Here is an 18,754-nt window from a genome sequence, read left to right as displayed (position 1 = left end):
GGGAAGTCCAGGAAGATGCGCGTGGCTTCCAGGTGGTTGCCGTCGAGGATGCAGGCGAAAAGGAGGGAGTTGAGGTGGTGGACAGTGGGGGGATAGGATAGAGGTTCATGACATTGATGATGAGGTTCATGGTGGGAGAAGGGCTACTGATCGAATGGTGTTAGATACTACGGATTTCGCACAAAGCGGAGTCCGAGGCTTTTAACCAATATTCTGAATGGTTCTAGTGTTTTTTTGCTTCCTGAGAGCTAAAAAGAAAGGCATGTGAAAATGCATGATGTTGTGACAGATGTAGCAATCTGGATTTGTCAAAGAGAGCAAGATTTTTATGTGGCCATTCGCATGATCCCATTTTCTATATTAAATAATTGAGTTTTTGTTTTTTTTGTTTTTCCCAAAATAAGTAATAAGCTTAACAATTGAATGATTAATTCACAAATGTTTAATAATTTAATATGTAAAACTAAAATAAACAAATAAATAACTAAATAAATACTAACTAACAAGTTAATAAATAATTAATTAAATAACTAAATTATGGGTAATCAAATAAATAAATAAATAAAATTAATAATTTTAGAAAAATAATAAACAAAAATAGACACTGAATTCAAAATCCCAAAGCAATTAAAAAATGTTTTAATGAATAAATTTTAAATTTAAAAACTAAAATAATTAAATAATTATGTAAATAATTGTGAGAAATTTCATATATATATATATATATATACAGTTTTATAAGTGGTTTAATTACCTGATTTATACCCATAAACTCTAAATTCCACCTAATCAAATTCTTAATGATATTTTATAATTGAAAGTAAATTTCAAAAAAATAAAAAATCTCTCAACACCACTATTAAAATTTGTACTAAAATATTCTAATACCAAAAGCTCACAGTCCCAAAACATGTAAAATCTAGGACATATAACACATACTCAAACACCTGACACTGGAATACCCATCACATAAGCATGTTTTATGCAGAGGCTGTAATTGCCATGCTTAACAAAAAAATATATACCTATATATATATATATATATATATTTATTTTGTATTTCTTTTCCTCCGCAGACCTCCCCAGGAACTTTCCCAAATATCAGCAAACCTGCCCAAGAACTTCCCAAATCTCCTCGCCGGCAACTCACTTCTTCAATTAAGGATATTGCAGGTATGCGGTTTGTGTTTTATTGAACTTACATATGAGTTTCATTTCGGTGTCTACGTTCTTTTATCTTTTTGATGTTTTGATTTATAAGCACTTATTGAAACTAAGATTCATATATCCAAGCCGTTAGACCTACAAATTGGAATCCTATTTTCACAGTTTATGTTTGTGTCTGAAATATTAGAACTGAGGTTTTTGTTTTGTTTAAAATAGGGTGTAATAGGCCATACGAATTTTTCCCCTAGAAATTTTTTTTTCTTGAACTGCTGTCCTTACTGTAATTTAATCTTTTAACATTAGAACTGAGTTTTTTTAAATAGAGTGTAATAGGCCATACGAATTTTTCCCCGCATTTTTTTTGTTTTTGGTTCTTGAACTGCCATCCTTACTTTAATTTAATCTTTTATTCTATAAATATTATGCTATAGCTACTTTGATTATAGTCATATTATAGTCTGCAATCATCCTCTTATCGAAGAGGGAAAGTTAAGGCCCATCACCAATCTTGTTTTTCCATACAATAGCTCAAGTTGATTATATAACGTACTCAAGTTACAATCTTTGCAATTAGAGATCATCGGGTTTTAGATTATTATTATTATTATTTGAAAAGGTGGATAAACCACATCAATTGAAGGAGTTTTAGATTATGTCAATACTTAACATGTTTGACTTATCATTTTTTATATTTTGAATTAAACTATTTCAAAATGTTTTAAGGCTTTTTTCTTTCCATTTACTTATTTTTCACTGTAAAGATGTGTTTGGATGGAGGGAACAAACACTATTTAGAATGATTGCTAGTTTTATATACATTTATTCTATTGTTACAAATTATAATTTATGTTATTGTTCAAATATATATATATATATATATGCTTGGTCAAACCAACTGACTTGTAACTCAAATATGAGGTCAGTTCACTTCTTGAGTGTTGAAAATATTGTTTGCTAGAATGTGGATTAATCAATAGTAAACATTTTTTTTTTAAAAGGTGGATAAACCACTTCAATTAATAACAATAGTAAACATTTTTGCCTTGTCATTTTTTATTTTTATAAATTAAATTATTTAAAAATTCTTAATAATTTATATTCTTCTGATTTAGTTTTTTTTTAAAACTTTTTTGGTCTTTCTTACTTTTTTTTTTATTGTTGAAAATTTACTCGTCAATTATTAATATATACGGTTTATGTATTTACCCATTGGCTAAACCAAGTAGCAGTGCAAAATATTGCATGTTACCTTGAAAACACAATCCTTATGAGCTCAGTTTGAAATAATACATTACATAAGAAATTATTTTCCAAATCAGAAAAAGTTCAAAAACTTAGGATTTACTCTCTGTGGTTGCCAGACAATGAATTTCTTGAATACAGTGGCTGGTGTGATTGTGGAGCATGCATGGGTCCCCATTAGCCGCCACTTTGGTTACCTTATTTGCTACAAAAGCAACATTGAGAAGTTGGAGAGCAAATTTAATGAACTAGATGATCTTCGGAAGGATGTCCAGGGAAAGGTTGATGCAGCGAGGCTTGAAAGACTTGAAGAGGTCAGCAGTGTAGTTCAAACTTGGTTGGGGAATGTGGACAAAATGAAAGTAGACGTCGAGAAAATCAAACATGAAGCTAGTAGTACTTTGACCTCCAACAATTGCTTTCTACACATAAACTTGCACTATAAACTCGGAAGATGCTTGAAATACTTATTCTGAGAGATTGTCAGGTGTCCATTGCTCCAAAAGGTGTAGGATGGGCACAGAATGTGAGATTTGTTGATATGAGTTCTTCAATGGGTCTACATTGCCTTGATGATTATTTTTCCAAGGAATTTCCAAGATTTCGCAGACTAGAACAATTGTTCATGAACAAGTTTGCAGGTAGCTTTCTAGAGTTGATCATAACTTTGAGGCATCTAACTCACCTATTCATTGCAGAAGTGGTGGACTTAGATGATCCGTTATCACATGAACTAGTCTCACCATGTTCCTGGCCTGATCGACTTGAAAATTTCAGCCTTTCTTTTGTCCAAGGCCATCAATGGTATTTGTATGGTTCCAGTGATAGAAGAAGTTTGAAACTGATGGGAATTAAGCCCTTGACTGTTTGGGTCATGAGATTACTTGAAATAACAATACAGTTAGCATTAGTAGAATTCCAGGAAATTGAACTGATTTCCATCGACTGGCTCTCGCTCTAAAGTTTGGAGTATCTTGAAGTTGACAACTGGCCAAATTTGACCAAGTTGTTGGGCGATGAGTTATTGTTGCATGAACAAATCCCCCTCAGCCAACTCAAAAATATGATTATAAAGAATTGTCCCAGGTTAACCAGATTAATACCATCTAGACTTTGTTAGCGGAATCTGCAGGAACTACGGAGCCTACAAGTTCAGGATTGCCCTATGATGCTGGAACTGTTCCCATGTGATCAACGAGCCCACGACATAATTGAATTGAATTGCTACCAGGACTAAGGTCTCTTGATTTAAGATGCCTACAGCAGCTACAGATGTATTGCAACCATTCCAATGCCTGCCAAACTTGAACTGCTTGGAAATCTATGCTTGTGGAGTGAGATATGTAGTTTCATCTGAGATGGAGACAGTGGCAATATTGGCAGATCCTTTTCCAGCACTAGAGAATCTTCATATCAGAAATTGCCAAGAAATGAGTGAAGTAATCTCTCCCCCTGCTTCTTTGCAAGCCCCGTGCTTCTTCCATGGACTAAACTATTTAAGTATCGCATCATGTCCAAGACTAACGCATCTTTTCTCCTACAAGCAAGCAATAAGCATGCAACATCTGAGCAGCCTTTCTATACAAGAGTGTGCTAAATTGGAGGCTGTGGTGGTTTCCACGGAAAATAAAGAGGAAGCATCTGCAAGCACATCCACACAAGTTGTTGATCGTGAATCTTACAACAACCTTTCTCCTAATTTGAGACACCTCAACCTAGAAAATTTGCCTCAACTAGATCACTGCCTTCCATCACCCCGCAGCGCTGCCCATTGACTGGTTATATCTTGTAAATTCACACATAAAGAAATGCCCAAAACTACAGCATCCTTTGTTCGGACCATGTACAAGATGCCAAAGGTAAGAGCATCAAGATCCCCTCTCATATCAATGTTTGCTAAAATTTCTTGTCTTCATCTGATTTCCTTCTGCATTTATATCATAAGTGACAAATTTGTGTTAAAAAAAGAAGAAAAAATGTTAGTTTTAACCATTTTGGACCTCATTGATGATGAAAGGTCATGCCAGTTGCTTTTATCATTTTCTGGCATGTACTATAGTGTACATTAATTACTGATGTTGTATTTTCTTTTCTTTTGTTTTGTTTGTTTGATGTTTCATTTTATACTTTCATATTGAACACTTATGTGGAAATGAAATAGGAATTATTAATCGTAAAATATTTAAAATATTTGCTAGTTGTAAGTGTTAAGCAATAATTTCATATTGAATGCCTCTGGAGAGGAAGAAGAGACAAATGATGCAGAAGGAGAAGAAGAAAAGGGAGGTGATTGGGAACTTGATCCGTAGCTTGAAGGATAAAGGCCACTTCTGCTATGAATGGTAAAAACAGTGTCACTGTTCAATTTATAAGATAACAGTATGTGATTGATAAGCATAACTCTTTCAAGTTGCATGGTTTTTAGTTTTGACAGTCTCAGTGACTTCTCAATTTCAAGTTGATGCTTATAACCATTCCTTGATGTCTAGGTAGCTGTGCACCTGCACAAAGTTGGAAATCATTTGTTAGTAACTAAAACAGGCAGCTGATTAATTAGATATATATTACAGTGCAGTAGAAATCATAGAATCAAACATAAGGCAAAATTGTTTTTATTACAACATCTTATTCATCCCAAACAATTATAAAATTCCAAACAATACATTAAAATAGAGTTTAATTCTATTTTAGTAGTGAAGACTTCAGCAGCTAAGGTAAATGCGCAGCTAATTTACAGAAGGGCAAAAGATAAAAAGAGAAAGCTAAAAGATGCAGCCAGTTGACATATCTGTCATAGTGAAGTAGAAGTCACAGAATCAATTAAATAACAGAAAATTATTATTACCACAAAACAAGGTAACAATAGGATTCAGTACGTAGCAAGCTTTCTCAAGAAACAAGAAGCAGAAAAATATACTCCACAAAACACCGTTTAGCATTCTAGATCTAGTGAGATCTAGTGCCTTCCTTTAATTAGTGAACACTTGTTCATAGATAGCATCGCATTCACCCCTTGAATATATATAGCATTGGTTAATTTGGGGCATGAATGCAAGAAAAGATTGGCATGGTACTCTCTACATTCATGAAGAAGACAATCGTCAGATGAACCCAAGAGACAACCTTCCAGAAAAACACCACTCCTTGCTTTGCAACATTGCTTTGATGAAAAAAGCCAGGACATGGAACACGTCAATGGAACTAATCAACAAAACATATCAATGTGCTCTGACATATATCTATCTTCAACTGCTTAGAGTTCTGCAGTCCTTTCGATCTTGTCCAAAACTGCTGGCATATATCTTCTTGTTGAAACAAGCTGATGGAATGCAATGCAACATTCAAAAGAGCTACATGCAGAAGACCAAGCTGCATTAATTTAAGATGTCGTGGTTTCTGAAGACAAAGTTAATGAATGCTTGTTTTCTCTGTTGAAGAAGCTTTAGTTAATTAGCTTGCCGGAACTCACTGCAGTAGGGGCAAAAAGTGGTGGCATGGGAGTAACCATCCCTGGAATATCTTGAACTGAAATCATACCCAAAGATTATGCAGACTACGCTAGCTGATTGGTCCCTTGGCCAGGCCTCTGAAAGAATTGGATTGCTTGTAGATGGAGGCAATCTTGATCACAGAGGCAATCTATGAGGGACTTTCAGAAAGGCAATGACCATTGCTTTTCTTGTCCATTCCTAAAGCAAAGGTCAGCATCTGATTCTCCTCCTTGTTTCTTTTGCATTCCTAGTTTACATTCTAAACTTAAACAATTAAAAATAAGAGAAGAAGTTAAGAAAGAAAGAGACTTTAAATTATTTTGTTTTATTCTTGAAGTTTGAATGAAGAAAGAAATCTAAAAGAGATGTTCAGCCATCTCTATTTAAATACCTTTCAATGTCTTCAATTCTCTCTACGCTGACGATTACCAGATAATAGTGATCAACAGCAGCAGGCACTTGCACAATTAACCAGGTATTCTCAAGAACCCAATAATTATTAGTTCAATTAATTATGATTTTGCTTATTTTGCTTATTTGTTTATTTAAGTAATTTCAAATTATTTATGATAATTAACATGTGAAACCAATGGATTTTAAGTAGCTTATATTTTTTCTAGTTAATTTCTTTTATAGTCGGCCATTTAATTAACTCGATTTTGGGTTTATGAGATTGGATTGTATCCTCCTATATTTACTGTTCAGTCATGCCAGTTATTTTTAGAAGAGTCTCTCTACATTTGGGGTCTTCATATTTCTGTTTTGTTTTTATATGTGTCCATCTTCAATGGACTCTTGTTTTGGTTTATCCACTTTATTATAAAAATTTAATATATATATATATATATATTCAACATGATATTATCATAGTTTTAATAGGATTCCAAGCCGTCTATGGGATTTGAACACCTGGGTCTATAAATTTTTTGGGATGTATGTTTTTAGAAAGTAATAGTGGTGGAGTGGCTAGAAATAAGTTATATAACCAGGCAGGCTAAGAAAGCCATGAAAGATTTCCTAGTTTTATGAACCTCTTCTGCTTTTTGGGATTTGAACAACTGGTTACATGGAGAGAGGACATTCAGTTTATGGAGATCTGTACTTGATTTTGATCCAGAGGCAAGTTTTTTTTTTTTTTTTGAAAAGGTGGAATCCAGAGGCAAGTTTCCTCCATCTTCTTTAGTTCTTTTTGTCTTTTTAATTTTCATTATGTACATGCATATATGTTAATGGAGAATAGTCTTCACATATGCTTAGAGTCGGGGAAAATAAATAGATACCTTTAAATGAGTGTTTTCTTTTCCTTTGGGTAACTTTTCACTTTTTTTTTTTAAGTTTTGTTTTAATATTTTTTTTTAAAATGAATAAATCTCAATAAATTACCGTAATTAGTGCATTTTTGTACCTATATGTCTCTCTGACATCTCTTATATAAAGGGTGCTTGCACTTATTAGTTATCCAAAGTGTAACATAGGACCCGCAACTAAACCACATGCATTCATCTTGCTTTAAAAAAATTTTCCCTCTAAGTTGTGAACTTTTTTTTTTCTTTATCTTCATCTTTCTTCAACACTAAGCTTTTTTTTTTCCCTTTCCTTATGTTCTTTAATTGGTTCAATTTTTCCTAATCATTTTTTTTTTCAAAATTCAAAATGTCCTTGATTTTATTTTTTTATCATTTATTTTAATTTTTTATACGAATCAAAATATAATTTGAATGTTCATTTTTTAAAATAATACTAGAATCTGCTATAAATTAGAATTATAGAGTTAACTCAAATTTTAAAAGAAAATCTACATAAATAACTCTACTAATGCAAAGTGCTTTTAAAAAAAAAATTGAAGCCACGTTAATTCAACAAAAATCGAGAAATACAAACTGATAACAATAGCAGCAATAACACAGACAAAACATAACAACAATATTCCCCTATGAGTGAAAATTGACAAACAAAGAAAGGAAAGTACAATTAAAATAACTAAAAAACAACAAAAAGGAAAGACAACTAAACCAACTAGCAAACATTAAAACAAAATTGAAATGAACAAAACAAAGCAGAGGTAGCTAATTAAGGGCTTACCGACAGTGTTAGCTCCTTACTTGATTATCCCTTTTGTTAAATAACTTAAATACGTGTGGTACCCTAGGAACTCTAAGCTACAAGTCTTCCAGTTTTACCGTCTTGGTTTTAGGAATAATTTTGTAGATAACAAATAAGTACAAAGACTATTTATCATGGAAAATACCAGCATTCCGTTCTAACCATGTATTCCAATTTTTAGCCTAAGCAAGTAAATCCCCAGCATCCCTAAGAAGAGGGAAGTGTCTGGGTCTCCACAAGCACCACAACCCATGCAAAGTGTTTGAGGGGCTAAAGAACTTGAATGTTTTAGTGAAAAGTTGTCAAATGCGATCAACTACGGGGCATAGGAAGAGCAAGTGGTCTATTGACCCAGTTGCCCCCTGATAAAGTACACATGTACTAATCTGCAACTAATTGAATTTTCTAGGGGTCAAGTTTTCCATAGTGAGTATTTGATTTAATTACAAGGATAGCTAAGATAGAATTTAAATCATAACGGGCATATGATCTATAAATTTTATTTAATTAAAAAATTATAAAATAAAATATGGCAATTTACTGCCAAGTATATATTTTTTCTAATTAAATGTGGACTATGTATCTGCATTATTATTATTATTATATATATATATATATAGATATTATTCTTTTCAAATCATTCAAAGTTTTCCACTCCAATAAATTTCAATTTTTAGTTATTCTTTTTTATTTTTTTAATTTATATAATTTAAACCTTTATAAAAAAATTGTGGTTCAACCAACTTTATAAAAAGTCTTTAAAAATTTGTATTCATCCCCTTTAGCTTTTGATATTTTTTTGCTTAATTTTAATTTTTATTTTTGAAATTTCACTTTTTAGCCAAAGCCAAACAACAGTGCAAAATATCCTTGTGTCTCTGAAGTGGGCTAGAGTTTACATCTTTTGAGAATACCCACATTGCCCTCTTGGCAAAAGCCAAGAGACAATGCAAAATGTCCTTACGCCTCGAGCAAGTATAGGTTGGATTTTACCCTTGTTTACGTTTGGTGTCTATGATTTTATTATCAAAACTCATGTGCATATTATATTTATAAGCATTTATACCTACATAAATTATAACAATTAAGTAGCTTTTGGTTAAAGGTATGATATTACCTCAAGAATTTGGATCAAATAATATAGGATTACCTTGTTTAGTTGTTTAAGGTGGAAATATTACATTTTTAAAATTTAACAACTTTCGTAATACTAGTAATGTGATTATGAACGCAATAGGTAGTAATCTAATATTCTCAGTGTAATGTAATTTTTTTTTTTTCGACTGTACCCCATTTATTGTACACATTTGGACTAAAACGAAATTCATTCAATTTTAACAAATGAGACATTTTTATGTTTTAATTTCAAATTCAAAATATAATACACCATTATCTTTAATTTGATTCTAATTAACTTAGTTTAAATTAAAAAGTGGGTAGCTAAGATATATTAAAAAAAATCATTGAATGTAAGTTTGCATATATATATATATATATGGGCAATGGTAATCTAGGTATTGTTGTTTGTTTATATAAGTATTGCACATCTTTTACTGTTTATGATTACCATACGATATTGAAGATTGTGTTTTGATACTGTTTATGATGATCAGTAGTCGAATTTACCATCTAACAGCAACTGTGGACATCCCTAGATTAATATAGGGGCATCCCAAGATTATACTGGTCCTCTATATATATAATGGGAAATAGTAATTTAGTGATGCCTCTAGATTATTGTTCTCTAGAAACGTTTTAATTATAGCTGTTGGATAATTAATTATTCAACGGTTGTTTGTTTATATAAGTATTGTACATATTTTACTATTCATGCTACTGTATGACACTGTAGAACGTGTTTTGGTACTGTATATAATGATCATAACCGTCTAATTAACATCTGAAGGTTACAGTGGCCGTCCCTAGATTACTGTTCTTCATATATAATATGATAAAGAACTTGCATATTTATGTCAAAATGTTAAACTTTGATATATTTTACATATGCTTGATAAGAGTATTTTAGTAAAATAGCAATTGGTAGTATAAATTTAGTAGCTGACCAAACAGGATAATATTATATTCCAATCTCATTTTGAGTTATCAAATAAATAAAAATTACACATTCTGATATCAACATGACTTGAGAATCACATTCTTCGTAATAGTATTCTCTGGGGTAAGATATATATATTTGTGAAAAAGGTGAATAAACGGTATTCATTGAGTAATATAAAATTATGTATATCAAATATCCACTTAATAGTTCAATTTAAAAAAAACATATGATATAACTATTTATTTTTAATGATTTTAAAATAAATTATGGTTATCCACTCTTTTAAAACATATAAATACTAATTTTATTTTTTTTGGTTTTAATTAATTTATAATAAATTTATACATTAAAAATATAATTATGTACATATTTATATCAACACATAATAAAGATATTTAAAAAGCTAATAGAATTTAAAAAATGATTAAGTAGAAGCTAAACAGTAATTATTTCTTGGGATGCCCTAGTCACTTTACGGTCAGTACTATAAATGTTGTTTAGTCTCAAGTTTAAAAATATGCATATGATTTCCTTGTGATCTGTTTCTTCAATATTTTTAGAAAAGTGAGCAAACCATATGTATTAGAAAAAATAAAATAAAATAAAGGATATGAGAATCCTTGTACGTTTTGAATAAAGTATGTTTCTTCTTTTCAATAAAACAATAGTTTATTTGATTATATATATATATATATATATATGCATATGATATAACTATTTATTTTGAAATTAGTAGTGTTTTACTTTATGCATGCATGGTGACCAGAGAATGGACTTCGTTAGCACAATCACTGGTGTGATTTTCGATCATGCATGGGACCACGTTGGGCGCCACATTGGTTACCTTCTTTCCTACAAACGCAATATCAACAAGTTGGAGAGAAAATTTGATGAACTTGATGCTCTTCGGAAGGATGTCCAAGAAAGGGTTGATGCAACGAGACGTGAAAGACTTGAAGTGGTCGACAATGTAGTTCAAAATTGGTTGATGAACGTGGACAGAAAGGAAAAGGAGGTAAAGAAAATCAAAGAAAATGCTTCCGCCAACAAGCACTTTCTACACATAGGCTTGCACTATAAGCTTGGCAAAGAGGCTGCTGATCTTATAAAAACCACTGATGATCTTATAAGAGAAGGCAAGTTTGCTAGCGTGTCTCACAAGCAGCCACCCCCAAGCACTACCGATTCACTGTTGTATAATGAAGGTTTCGTGATTTTCGATTCAAGGAAGTCACGTGCGAAGAAAATACTTGAAGCACTGAAGAATGAAGCTGTGCACTCAATTGGGCTTTGCGGCATGGGGGGAGTGGGAAAGACGATGTTAGTTAAAGACGTCGCGAAGCAAGCCAAAGAGCAGAGCTTCTTTGGTGAGGTGGTGATGGTGACCGCATCACAAAACATAGATCTGAAGAAAATTCAAAAAGAGATGGCAGAGTGTTTGGGTTTCCCACTCAATGAAGAAAATGTAGTAGTAAGAGCTGCCAAGCTTGCTGAAAGACTGACAACGAAAAAAAACAAAGTGTTGGTGATATTAGATGATTTATGGGAGCAGTTGCATCTGTCAAAGGTTGGGATTCGATTTCCAGAGATGGCTACCACTTGCAAAGTGGTGATCACAACAAGAAACAAAGATGTCTGCAAAAGAATGAGCTGCAAAGAGATAGTTGAGTTGAATAAATTATCAGATGAAGAATCTTGGAGTCTATTCAGGAGTAGAGCAGGGGATGCCGTGGAGTCTCCCACAATGAGGGAATTGGCATGGAATGTGGCCAGAGAGTGTGATGGTCTGCCTCTGGCATTGGTGGTTCTTGGCGCAGCGCTAAAAGGTGAGAAACCAGAGCATTGGAATACAGTGTTGAAGCAGCTAAAAAAGTCGATGGACGTGGATCTCCTTGATGTGAGTAAAGAAGTTTTTCAATCCATCAAACTTAGTTTCGATATTTTGAAGAATGAGACAGCCAAGTCTTGCTTTCTGCACTGTTGTCTCTACCCTGAAGATTATGATATTCCTAAAGAAGAACTGATGCATTTGATGGTCGGAGGGGACATCTTAATTGGTGTTGAAACTCTGAACGATGCACAGGATAGAGTGAATCTACTGCTCGACCAGCTAAAAGCTCGTAGTTTGCTTCTTCAAGGTAAGGATGAACGCTTTGTAAAAATGCATGATGTTGTTAGGGATGTGACGATACAGATCGGTGCTGTGGCAGATCATGCGTTCTATTGCAGAGCTGGGCAAGGCTTGAAAGAGTGGCCTGTTGAAAGTGAGATGCGAAATTGCCGACGGCTTTCACTGATGGGCAATGATATTAAAGATCTTCGTCCTGATCCAATGCAGTATCCAAAACTTGAGATGTTGATCCTGAGAGACAACAGAAGGTTATCAAGCATCCCAGAAATGTTCTTCCAACATATGGGATCTCTGATGGTTCTTGACTTGAGTTATACAGATATTAAATCGCTGCCAAATTCACTGTCTTGTCTCACTAATCTCAGAGCATTGAACCTGAGAGGTTGTCGTGCTCTAGAAGATATTTCTCACATTAATGGGTTGAAGATGCTTGAAATACTTATTCTGGAAGATTGTCCGGTGTCCATTGCTCCAGAAGGTGTAAAATGGGCGCAGAATGTGAGATTTGTTGATTTGGGTATTTCAGTGATGAATGATTATTTTTCCAAGGAATTTCCAAGATTTCACAGGCTAGAACAATTGTTCATGAGCAAGTTTGCAGGTAGCTTTAGAGAGTTGATCTTAAGTTTGAGGCATCTAACTCACCTATTCATCGACCAAGTGGTGGACTTAGATGATTCCTTATCACATGAACTAGTCTCACCAGGTTCTTGGCCTGATCGACTTCAAGACTTCAGCATTAATTTTCTCCCAGAACATGTACAGTACTGGTATCATCTTCATCTCTTGGGTAGAAGACGTTTGGGACTGATGGGAACCAATCCCTTGGCTGTTTGGGTCAAGAAATTACTTGAAAAAACTCAAAATTTGGCATTAGCAGAATTTCAGGAAACTGAACTGAGTTCCATCGACTGCCTCTTGCTCTCAAGTTTGGAGTATCTTACAATTGTCAACTGGCCAAATTTGATCAAGTTGTTGGGTGATGAGCGATTATTGCATGAACAAATGAACCTCAGCCAACTCAAACAAATGAGAATAGACAATTGTCCCAGGTTAATCAGTTTAATACCATCAAGCCTTTGGGGGAGTATGCAGAAACTAGAGTATGTAAGGGTTAAGGCCTGCCCTATGATGCTGGAACTGTTTCCATTCGAGTGCCCACCAAACTTGAAGAAATTGCATATCGATAATTGTGGAGTGAGATATGTAGTTTCATCTGAGATGGACACAGTGGCAATATTGGCAGATCCTTCTCCAGCACTAGAGAATCTTCATATCAGAAATTGCCAAAAGATGATTGGGATGATCTCTCCCTCTGCTTCTTTGCAAACCCCGTGCTTCTTACAGCGACTTGAATTTCTCTTGATCAATTCATGTCCAAGACTTACGCATCTTTTCTCCTACAAGCAAGCAATAAGCATGCAACATTTGAGTGATCTTTTTATAGAAGATTGTGCTGCATTGGAAGCTGTGGTGATTTCCACGGAAAATAAGGAGGAAGCATCTTCAAGCGCACATGTTGCTGATCATGAATCTAATAGCCTTTTCCCTAATTTGATAAATCTTGTCTTAGATCATTTGCCTCAACTCACTGCCTTCCATCACCCCACAGAGAATCTTGAGATCATAAATTGCCAAAAGATGATTGGGATGATCTCTCCCCTTGCTTCTTTGCAAGTCCCGTGCTTCTTCCAGCGACTTATAAATCTCACGGTCAATTCATGTCCAAGACTGACGCATCTTTTCTCCTACGAGCAAGCAATAAGCATGCAACATTTGAGTGATCTTTCTATAAGCAAATGTGCTGCATTGGAGGCTGTGGTGATTTCCACCGAAAATAAAGAGGAAGCATCTTCAAGCACACATGTTGCTGATCATGAATCTTATAATAGCCCTTTCCCTAATTTGAGAAGACTCATGCTACGTAATTTGCCTCAACTGACTGCCTTCCATCACCCCACAGCACCGCCCGTGGAGTGGTTACACCTTGAAAGATACGTCATACGTGAATGCCCAAAACTACAGGAGCCTTTGAAGGAACAAATTCGAGCACTACGGTAAGAGCATCATCACCCCTTCTCATCTCAATCTTTGCTAAAATTCCATATATTATTATTCATCTGATTTCCTCCTGCATTTAGATCGTAATTAGATACAAATTTGTGTGAAAATTATCCTAGTTCTAACCATTTTGGATCTTGATTCATGAAATCCTGTGTTGCTTTCATTATGTTCTGATGTGCACTTTGATGTACAGTAATTGCTAATGTTGTTTTTTTTTTTTCTAATGTATCTTTCATTTTATACTTTCATATTCAACACTTAATGGGAAGTACATAAGACAATTATTAATCATAAAATTTGTATCAAGCAATAATTTGATATTGAATGTCTTCTAGTTCACGTAGGGCTAGGATGAATGAAGGAGAGGATTCAGAGGGAGAGGATTCAGAAGAAGAGGATTCAGATGATTTGTAACCTGATTGGTATCTTGAAGGATAAAGGCCACTTATCACTATGAATGGTAAGTAAACAAAGTGTCTCTATTCTATTTAAAAGATAACAGTGTGTGTTAGATAAGCATAACTCTTTTGAATTGCAATGTTTCTTGAGTTTTGACATTCACAATGACTTCTCAATTTTGAGTTGATGCTTATAATCATTTTGTTGATGTCAGCCACATCTGCATTTGCACATGCATGGATAGTCAGAATCACTTGGTAACTAAAACATGCAGCTGATTTAGATATCTATTACAGTGCAGAAGAAATCACAGAATCAAACAAATACAACAAAATTGGTTTTACCAATAGAATTCAGTAGTGATCTTTCTCACAAAACAGAAACCAGAAAAAAGATAACTGTACAAAACTCCTTTCTGTAAAATAGCATTTAGCGATCTAGATCTAATGCCCTCCTTTTAATAATTAGTGAAAATTTGATCATAAAACTCTATTTTTTCGCCCCTCCAATACAGCATTGGTTATTTTGAAGAAGCTCATTGTTAAATAGTGTCCTGAGATGCTGCAATTATTCCCATACATTGCTGGAATTGTGGAGGATAATGAGAAACGATAACGTCATCATTATCATCAAATTTGCAAGGCCTTGGAAACTTCAACAGAGTACAAGCTCTGCATGTTGTTTCTTGTCCAAAACTAACATACCTCTTCTTGTTGAAACAAGCAGGTGGAATGGAACAACTCGAAGAAATACATGTAGAAGACTGCAATGCATTGGAGAGAATTGTGATTTATGAAGAAGAAGAAGATGATGATGATGAATGCTTGTTTCCTGTACTGAATAAGGTTGCCTGAACCGTCTCTGGAATATCTTGATCTCAGGTCATGTGCTAACATTATGTAGACTCCGCTGCTTGGTCCCTTGACATCTGAAAGAATTTGATTGCTTGTAAATGGAGGCAGTCTTGATCTTCATGAGTGACTTTCTGATTGTGTTTGGTTTGGTTCTGTTTATTTATTGTTTCAAATTTCCGCTGTTGTTTGGCTGCAGATGGTGAATTTGTTGTGTTTGTTTGTATTTTGCTGCTTTTGATAAAAAGGTTGTTGTTATTGCTTCTATTTATTTGGGATTTGAATTAAACTCTATTGTAATGTATTGTGTGGACTTTTATAAATTGTTTGGGATTAATAAAATGTTGAAATAAAATGAATTTGACTAAAATTGCTGCGGTATTGAGGTTACACTATATTAGTTTATACATTATAAACTAAAATCGGAGAAGGTAATTAGATATACTAACCATAGACATTTGCTCTAATGCTTCTAGCCTTGGATGGGCTACAGCAGCTACAGATACTAAAATAAACATTCCTATGCCCACGGTTGTAATACTCTGCTAATTTAGAAAAAATAAATAAGACATGAGGCTAGTTAAGATATATGTTGCAATGCAGTAGAAATCAAAGAATCAAACCAAGAACACAAAAGTAATTTTATCTTAAAACCAGTTAACAATAAGATTCAGTAGCTATCAAACAACAACCAGAGAAAAATACTCCACAAAACTCCTTTCCATAAAACACCATTTAGCATTCTAGATCTAGCGCCCTCTAATTAGAGGACACTAGTTCATAGATGACATCGAATTCAGCCCTCGAACACAGCATTGTTTTTTTTTGGGACATGAGTGCAAGAAAACATTGGCATGGTATTCCACATTCATGTAGAAGATAATCATCAGATGAGCCAAGAAACACCACTCCTTGTTTTTGCAACAATGCCTTAATGAAAAGAAAGCAAGATATGCAGCAATCCCAAATGCCATTCCGTGCTATACTCATTGATAGAGTAAAAATCTTGCAGTCTAGGAAGCAAATAAACCCTGCATTTCAGCTAAGCAACAAGCATCCCATCAAGTCGGAAACACTCCAATGGAACTAATAAAGAAAATCTATTGATGTACTTGGTCACCATTCATTGTCTTGTTTAAGAATAAGAATCAATTTTATTTTTGCCAGCCCAATATGCTACTATTCAAACATTCTAGCTAGAGATATTGTCAATTTTCAAACCTAGGAGGCAACATTACCCAACCCTTTCATCACTTCAAGATACAAAATGTAAAAGCATAGGAGACCAATATATAGTTATTAAGACACCTTTGGTCATTTAGTTCAGTGACTACTCTTGTGAAAACTTGTTTTGGTTGTTTCCAAGATGCTATGTTCAAGAACTAATGCTGCATTTACAATTAAACCACATAATCAAAACAACAAATGCAATACATTAATAGGAATACTTTCTGAGATTTGGATAGCAATGAGAAAACTATCGAATCTAAGACAGGATGAGGCCTGGAAAGCATAAATCTTGTAGAGTATTTGATGGGCAAATTCCAAATTAGTAAATAGATACTCAGCAAAATTCATTTTCCCAGAAACAATGGCAAGCATTTCTACCATTTGATTTCGGCAATCAAATTATATATTAAAAGGCAAAACTGATCAAAGTTAAGTATGGCAACTCATATAAGGATTTTACCAGCTCCAATGCTTCCAGCAAAAACATCCAGTAGCACAAGTTGTTCTCTACAAACTACTGTGACAAACCTTCTTCCACCTCCTTCCACATGTCAGCTTTGCTGGAGAACTTTTCCTTCAATTTCTCAATAATCTCCCTTGCCTCCTCCACCTTAGATTTGCTCACAAGCCCATCCACAAGCATCTTCATCATCTTGAAGCATGGAATCCAATCCCTCTTCATACTCTCCTTACACACATCCAATGCCGCATCAAAATCCCCGCCCAAACAAAGATAATGCATCAATGTGAAATAACAGCTGCTATCAGGGGTGCACCCCCGGCTTATCATTTCTTTGTAGAGCTTCTTGGATTCCTCCAAATCCCCCTCCTTTGCAAAACCATATATCATGTGTCCAAAAGTCACCCAATTTGGCTTCATCCCATTTCGAATCATCTGCTTAAACAATTCCTTTGCCTCGGCCGCCTTCCCCAGCTTACAAAGCCCATGAATCCTGACATTGTATATGCTCAGCACTCCTGGATGGGAATCATTCTTCTTCATCAGCTGCAGTACCTTAGGAACATCATCAAAGCGCTGGTCTTTGTACAGGCCGGAGAGCCAGTGGGTGAAAGTGGTGAGATTGGGCTTGATCTTCTTCCGGAGCATTTCGTCGAGCAGTGAGAAGACAGAGCGAGAGTAGCCTGATTCACAGAACGACTTGATAATGGTGTTATAGGTTTCAAGATTGGGCGTGATGTTGTACTGAACGGGGAAGTCCCGGAAGATGCGGGCGGCTTCCGGGTGGTTGCCGGCGAGGATGCAGGCGAAGAGGAGGGAGTTGAGGTGGCGGACAGTGGGGGATGGGATGGAGGTGAACACATGAAGGGCATCGTCGAGGAGTTTTCCTTGGCCGTAGAGGACGATAGCATGGGCTAGAGAGCGAGGGGATTTGGGGAGGCCATCGATAAGGGAGCGAAGGGTGGGCGCGAATTCTGGTTTCTTGGAGAGGGATGAGACGGCGACAGAGAGAGCCAGGCGATCGAGGTGGGTGGTCGGAGAAAGGGCGGCGGCACGGCAAATGGAGAGAATGTGGTCAGAGGAGAGCGCCGGAGAGGAGCGAAGAAGGGAGAGCGCTGCCCGCGATTTCTGGTATGAGGTTAGGATGGCAGAGGGATCGGAAGGGTTGAGAATGGCAGCGGCAGAGGTGGACAGCCGGCGGCGGACGAGGTGGTGAAGCGTGGCCATGGCGGAGGGTCTGAGGGGTTGTTAGGGTTTTGGAGATGGAGCTTTGAGAGAGAAGAGTGTGATGTTGATCATGGTCTTGGATTCGGGTCGGATCTCGTGTGGATCCGAAACAATCCGATAACCTGATAAGCTTGTTTTTTACTTTTATTTAAGGAAAGAGAAAGAGAAAGCCCTTGGAAAGTTTATATTTCCAATTAAAAAAAAAAATCTTTCATTTGTTTTTCATATAACTGCTTGTAGAAATTTCTAAAATTTGGAATAATTTGGAATAATTTTTTTTTACTGGTGAGAAGTACTTGAGATCATTAAAAAAAAAAATTACTATTTTAT

General features: G+C 35.0%; 2 protein-coding genes across 6 annotated transcripts in view; one reads left to right on the top strand and one right to left on the bottom strand.

Annotated features, from left to right (window-relative positions):
* The window catches only part of LOC120278033 (probable disease resistance protein At4g27220), a 73,538-nt gene extending 57,682 nt beyond the window's left edge, over nt 1-15,856 (top strand). The window contains exons 1-4 of one of the 3 annotated variants that reach the window (XM_039284927.1): nt 6,257-6,375; nt 10,829-14,250; nt 14,602-14,717; nt 15,383-15,856. In XM_039284927.1, coding sequence (XP_039140861.1) covers nt 10,832-14,250; nt 14,602-14,671 — 3,489 coding nt within the window. In that variant the 5' untranslated portion in view covers nt 6,257-6,375; nt 10,829-10,831 and the 3' untranslated portion in view covers nt 14,672-14,717; nt 15,383-15,856. Of the gene's footprint in view, nt 6,376-10,828; nt 14,251-14,592; nt 14,718-15,379 lie in introns of those variants that run through there. The other 2 variants (XM_039284925.1, XM_039284926.1) reach the window with 2 other exon arrangements.
* A 278-nt stretch (nt 15,857-16,134) lies between these two features.
* Nucleotides 16,135-18,522, bottom strand: LOC120278077 (pentatricopeptide repeat-containing protein At1g61870, mitochondrial-like). 3 transcript variants are annotated; one of them, XM_039284982.1, is made up of 2 exons: nt 17,198-18,522; nt 16,135-16,549 (listed from the first exon to the last, which is right to left on the bottom strand). In XM_039284982.1, the coding sequence occupies exon 1, from the start codon at nt 18,422-18,424 to the stop codon at nt 17,252-17,254; it is 1,173 nt and encodes a 390-aa protein (XP_039140916.1). In that variant the 5' UTR covers nt 18,425-18,522; the 3' UTR covers nt 16,135-16,549; nt 17,198-17,251. The 3 variants fall into 3 exon arrangements, with proteins under 3 accessions (XP_039140916.1, XP_039140917.1, XP_039140918.1); XM_039284983.1 differs by having other exon boundaries at nt 16,135-16,538; XM_039284984.1 differs by having other exon boundaries at nt 16,135-16,520.
* Between the last annotated feature and the right edge of the window lie 232 nt (nt 18,523-18,754).

The sequence above is a fragment of the Dioscorea cayenensis genome, chromosome 15 (assembly GCF_009730915.1).
Source record: "Dioscorea cayenensis subsp. rotundata cultivar TDr96_F1 chromosome 15, TDr96_F1_v2_PseudoChromosome.rev07_lg8_w22 25.fasta, whole genome shotgun sequence".
NCBI lineage: Eukaryota > Viridiplantae > Streptophyta > Magnoliopsida > Dioscoreales > Dioscoreaceae > Dioscorea > Dioscorea cayenensis.
The sequence above is the reverse complement of the archived record's forward strand: the minus strand, read 5'-3'. Positions and strand labels throughout refer to the sequence as shown.

What these genes read in the sequence shown, in the direction of transcription:
- LOC120278077 (XM_039284982.1), bottom strand. Translation starts at nt 18,424, where the DNA reads ATGGCCACGCTTCACCACCTCGTCCGCCGCCGGCTGTCCACCTCTGCC.